This window comes from Gekko japonicus, unplaced genomic scaffold, assembly GCF_001447785.1.
Source record: "Gekko japonicus isolate JY-2015 unplaced genomic scaffold, Gekko_japonicus_V1.1 scaffold588, whole genome shotgun sequence".
Lineage (NCBI taxonomy): Eukaryota > Metazoa > Chordata > Lepidosauria > Squamata > Gekkonidae > Gekko > Gekko japonicus.
This window is the reverse complement of record NW_015167071.1, coordinates 121,230-127,229: the sequence shown is the minus strand read 5'-3', so window position 1 is coordinate 127,229 and position 6,000 is coordinate 121,230. Positions and strand designations below refer to the sequence as shown.

Here is a 6,000-nt window from a genome sequence, read left to right as displayed (position 1 = left end):
TCAGTAGCCTCCCATGATCTCCCCCACCCCCACCCCAGCCTGGTGGAATGAGCTCCCGGAGGAGATCAGGGCCCTGCGGGACCTTTTACAGGTCCGCAGGGCCTGTAAAACAGAGCTCTTCCACCAGACCTTTGGGAGCCGCCACCACCAGTGAAGAACATCAGCTGGCCCTGGACTCTGGAATTGCCACCAACAGCCTAAAGAACAGCAAGTCCTGCAAGAACATCCCAAACAAGCACTAAGAGCTGACTGTGAGATAAGAACTTTGTACAGTGGTTATTGGCTGCTACTATTGTATGAATATTAACAACTAGCACTTTAGTATGATTTTGGAATTTGTTTTAACTGTAACTTATGTTTCAATTCCATTACCTGTTTTTATGTAAGCCACCCTAAGCCAGCTTCAGCCGGGAGGGTGGGGTAAAGATCGGAATAATAAATAAATAAATAAATAAATAAATAAATAAAACCTATTATAGAAGTCAGGCGAGTCTTGTGGACAATACACCACCTGGCACAGAAATCTGAAGTAAAGAAATGAAAGGAAGTGAAATCACTCGTCTCCCTCTTGTGCAAGTGGAAAGTTCGTAGGATCAATACTTGTGTGTGTGTTCATTAAATGAATCTGAATATACCTGAATATTCAACACAGAGAGCTTTGTAGTGCAATCTCAGTTGAAATTCTGTTTAAGACTGCACTGCTGGTATTTTTGAGAGTCTTTAGTAGTCAAACAATATAAATAGCAAGAAGACCACATACCAAGTGATTATGAGCTGGATGAAATGTAGCAACTTCTTCTCCCCTTGACATGTCATACAGGTTTTGTTGCCTCTTCCAGAACAAGTGCTGCACCTTTGAGGCGGAAAAAAAAATCTGTACAGTAATTTGCAGAATGATTTTGAATATGTGACACCAGCCCATACTGAAAAGCCAAATGCAAACTGTAGTATAAAACCACAATGTCTATATCAAATATTGTGACTAAAATGCCACTGGATTCTATCTACAACAAAATGTCAAGACAAAAACAGATGCTTCTGGTGGGATAAAAGATCAAACGGATGTTAGAAGAAGCCAAAATAGTTTCAAGATTTGGAGGCCTCAAAACCATACAGTTTTGCCCAAAACCTAGAACGTCAACCCCAAAGTTGGAAACACAATGACCTTACACAATGTCAGGGTTCGATAGCCAGGTCACACCACACAGCGCTTCATAAGAAGAATTCTGTTTATTGGTATTTCATAACTATGACATGTGTACTTCTTGTGTCAGAAATGGCCCAAAGCATCAGGGCGCCCTGAATTACACTAGGTTCAGAACACCCCCCTTACAAGCAAAAGCCAATAAGCAAAGTCCACATGTGGGGGGGAAATAGAGCGGGCAAAAGTAGAAGCCGTTTGTTCCCAGTGAGTCAGCAGCAGCTGCTACATCCCAAGGTCAGGAAAGCAAAAGCAGATAAAACTCAGAGGGTGCGTTCAGATGGGGGCTTTATATCGGTTAGGGTGCCGGTTCCAACCGTTGTACTCACCGGCGTTCAGACGGGGCACATCTGCCTCCTGTCCCTAACCGGTGTAAAGCCCTTTACACCGTTGCACTCTGCCACCAGGTCCCAAGTGGTGGTATACTGAGTGCAATGGTTGTAAACGGTGTACCCCGGCGTCTGATCGGTCTCCACCATTCCACACACAGCCATTTCCGTCGGAAGCCTGAGGCTTCCGGCTTTCCCCCGCCATTTTTTTTAAAAAAAACTAGGCAATATGCGCTCGGGCGAAGCTTCGCCCTGAGCGTTTGTTTTTTTTAAAAAAGCCCTTAGTTTAACTTCCCGGAGGAGTCCGGGACTTAAGGGAGGCCAGGTTGGGCTTTAAACTTTAAAGGTAAGTCCTTACCTTTAAAGTTTAAATGTAATGGGGGGGTTGAGCATGCGCAAAGATCGCCATTCTGTGAATGGCTGCCTATGCGCATGCTCAAACTGTGTTTAAAAAAAACCTCGCCGACGCCCGCAGCATGTGAGCGGGCGTACAGCGGAGGGATCCGCAAAATGGAGGTAAGTCTGATCGCGTTTCTGCCGGCATAAACTGCACCAGTTCGAACCGGTGCAGTTTATGCTGGCAGAAAGCCCCCGTCTGAACGCACCCAGTCAGTAGACTTCGTTAGTGTAACAGGCAGAGGCAAGGTGGATTCCCCCACACACATTCCGGAGAATGGCAGTGCTAACTGACACTGGGTGACATCATCATGCTGGAACCAGTGTTGTCGGGAGGGGGCTTCTCAGGGTGGGGCTTCCCCTGTCAGCCAACTGGGCCATGGCAGATTGGGGGGCCCAAAATAGGGGGATCCCCTGGCCCCACCAGGGGAATGGCAACCTTACCACCTGCACTGTACCCGCCCCACCAGGGGAATGGCAACCTTACCACCTGCACTGTACCCATGAACTGAAATGATTCGGGGAACTGTTTAGCCCATTACAAAAAAACCCATTGAGCCTTCCATCTGTAGAAAATCCTCCATGGGATCCAATCGTATAGTTTGCCCATTTGATGTCACAGTAGCAAACAGGAAATTGAAAGTAAACTTGTTTCCAACTGTGGAGGAGGAAGTTGCCTTTTCATGATCTTCCATGATGTGAAACAAAGGTAGGCAACTCCTGGCATGTGCACTGAACAGCAGCACACCAGACCCTTTTGTTTTGCACGGAGGTCCAGTTCTCGGTCCAAGCAGCAAAATTCCTGAGGCACTAGCAGCTTCACTGGGGACAGTGGTATAGAACACTTATGCTCTGCTGGGGACAGAGGGTGGCGCTCAGGGAGAGAGTGCCTCCATGATACCTGCAGGATTGCGGAATGCCACAGGGAGTGGTTCTCCCTCAGATGTTGTTTAACACCTACATGCGCCCCCATGCCCAGTGGGTCCAGAGGTTTGGGCTGGGTTTTCACCAGTATGCTGATGAAACCCTGCTTTGTCTGCTGATGGATGACCAACTGGATTCTGCCCCAGATAATTTGGACAGGGCATTGGGAGCCATGGCTGGTTGGTTACAGCACAGCCAATTGAGATTAAACCCAAAGAAGACAGAGGTCCTGTATCAGAGTCATGGGGTTTGGGATCGGGAATTCAGCTCATGACACTTGGGGGGGGGGGGGCTTTGATGCCGGTGCTGAGAGCGAGGTGCCTTGGGATGATCCTGGATGCCTCACTTTCAGTGGAGGCCCAGGTCGCCACTGTTGCCAGGTCTGCCTTTTATCATCTGCAGCAGGTCAGCTACAGTGATCCATGCAATGGTCACTTCCAGGCTGGATTACTGTAACTCACTCTACTTGGGGCTGTCCTTGAACCTGACCTGGAAACTCCAGCTGGTGCAGAATGCGGCAGCACGCTTGCTGATAGCGTTGTCAGTGCAGGTGCACATTCAGCCAACGCTACGCCAATTGCACTGGCTACCAGTTGAGTACCGGATCCATTTCAAGGTTATGCTGTTGACCTTTAAAACCCTGCACGGCCTGGGACCAGCATACCTTTGGGACCATCTCTTCCTATATATGCCCCGGAGAGTCTTGCACTCCACTGAACAACACCTACTAGTAGTCCCTGACCTGAAGGACATTTGGTTAGCCCCAACCCCCACCTGGTGGAACATGCTCCCAGTTGAGATCAGGGCCCTGCGGGACTTGCTACAATTCTGCAGGGCCTGTAAAGTGGAGCTGTTCCACCAGGCCTTTGGTTGAGGTAGTGGGTGTTTTTTACCATCTTGGCCTCCCCTGCCCAAAGTGGGCCTACAGAGACCTACTATCCTGCTACCACGTAACAAGAAGCATATTAGGCTGCTCTGCACTGATGTTATTTTTGCTGCCATCTTGTTTTATTTAATTGGTTTTTAATCATATATTTATTGTTTTATCTCTGTTGTGAGCCACCCTGAGACCATCATCAGATAGGGTGGGATATAAATGCAATAGATAGGTAGACAGACAGACAGGTAGATAGTCAGTCAGTCTCCTGGCCCTCTCCATCCACTAGCTGGGTCCGAGATGCTAACAGTGCATTGGGAGTTGGCTTGCTAGTATTGTTATGTCTTGGGAGACATAATGGTGAAGCATACTCTAGCACCACTCATTATGCGGATTGTAAATACTGACCAATGGTGTGCATTCTGGAGGGAATGGGTTTGATTGGACGTTATGTATTGATTGTGATTGGATGTAATATACCTAATGTGATTGGTTGTTGTAAACATTATGGGTGTAGCTATCCCAGCCAGGATTGTATATAAGGTACCTTTCTTGGCCTCAAAAAGGCTGGGGACCTCTGTCCTAACCCTATCATCTGAACTGCATAGTGGAGATTATCAGGGATTCTGCAGTATATCTTGGCACCATCCCGATTATGCAAAACAGTTTAAAAATATGTTTTTACTTTCTCTCTGACTCAACAGCAAGTATTCCTTTTCTTAATTTACACCAGCAAGGAGATTGTTCAGACACATAACCCCAGAAAATGAACGCACATTTGGACAGAGCGGCAATTTCCCTATGCAACCAAAGAAAACTGGGTGACCCCTTTTCAAGGAGTGTTATCTGCCTGCAACAGATGTGGAAGGCATATGTTTATCCTTGGCAGATCTGGATTGCATCAACATGATGCAGATTAGCAGCAGTTAAGAGCTGATTTATGAAAGCACTTGAAGTCATTGTCAGCCTCAGCGGATCCCTATTTTTTTTCAATGACGTCCACAATTATCCCTCAATACCATCTCTGTTATTTTAAGCTTAATGGAGCCTAATAGAACAGTTTAAAAGAATAGTGAGGTACTTTGCAACACTTAAAGATCATTGTCAAGACAATTAGTTTAGCACTCGGAGAAACAATAGGGCAGTATTCCTACAAAATGCACACAAGCCCCATGAATACAAAAGCTCCACAGAAATTTAGGGAAGTAGAACTGAAGGCTTCCCACCAGCCTTGGGGATAATAGATTCATTTCCATATAGTTACCAGCTTCTGTAGTATCTTCCTGAACTGCTGGTCACCTTTATTCCTTTGATATTATGCCTAGAGGAACCAGTGGAAGCAGGGCATTGTGACAGTGGAGCTCCAAATGTAATTTTTAAACAGGGCAATTATTTATTGAATGCTATGAATATGTATGTGCAGCTGTGATTCCGAAAGTCACAGCCCATTTGCAAATGAGGGCCACAGACCCGTTTTAATATTTTAATTGGAAATGTGTTAATCCTGTACTGAATAATTGGTGTTGGGGAGGATTGTGTGGGAGGACTGTAGTGTTGTCAGCAGACGACAGCAACTAATGAAAGCCAAAAGAATGAAATATGGTAAGAAAAGGTGACTATTTCTCTCTCGTTTCTTTTGTTCCCTCTCCTTTGTCTTCTCACGCCTGTTTTTGAAATGATGTAGGCCATCGGCTTTTTAAACTTAGAAAATACAGTCTGGATCACAAAGATTGTTTTTTTTAAAAGCCAGTCTCCCTTCCAGGAAAAACATCCGTGTACAATCTTATAAGCAGAACTATTTTGGGGCAGGAGCGCACAGGAACGGAGTTCCGGCTGGCTCCCAAGTTGGCCACGCCCAGCAGGAACTCATTAGCATAATAGGCCACACCCAACAGCAGAAACTCATTAGGATTGGCTACATTAGGGGTGTGTGGCCTAACATGCAAAGGAGTTCCTGCTACAAAAAAGGCCCTGGGTTTTGACAACAAACAAGGTAAACAGAATAACAAGCAAAAGGTGGGTGTGGCTGGATAACCACACTTCTGGTAACATGTGGGTGCGGCCTAATGTGTTAATGAGCTGTGCTGTCAGGGGTGTGGCCCAATATGCTAATGAGTTCCTGCTGTTGGGTGTGGCCTATTATGCTAATGAGTTCCTGCTGGGCTTTTTCTACAAAAAGAGGCCTGCTTATAAGTAATTCAGCCAAGCTTATGCTGTTTGGTCCTAGTCTACATATACCTAACCCCTTGAGCCTGTAGGAATACAATTGTTAC

General features: G+C 46.1%; 1 protein-coding gene across 1 annotated transcript in view; it reads right to left on the bottom strand.

Annotated features, from left to right (window-relative positions):
- LOC107111690 (protein SSUH2 homolog) overlaps positions 1 to 6,000 on the bottom strand; it is a 45,540-nt gene that overhangs the window by 18,725 nt on the left and 20,815 nt on the right. Inside the window, 1 exon segment of the mRNA XM_015412696.1 lies at positions 761 to 853. Within this exon segment, the coding sequence (XP_015268182.1) occupies positions 761 to 853 (93 nt within the window).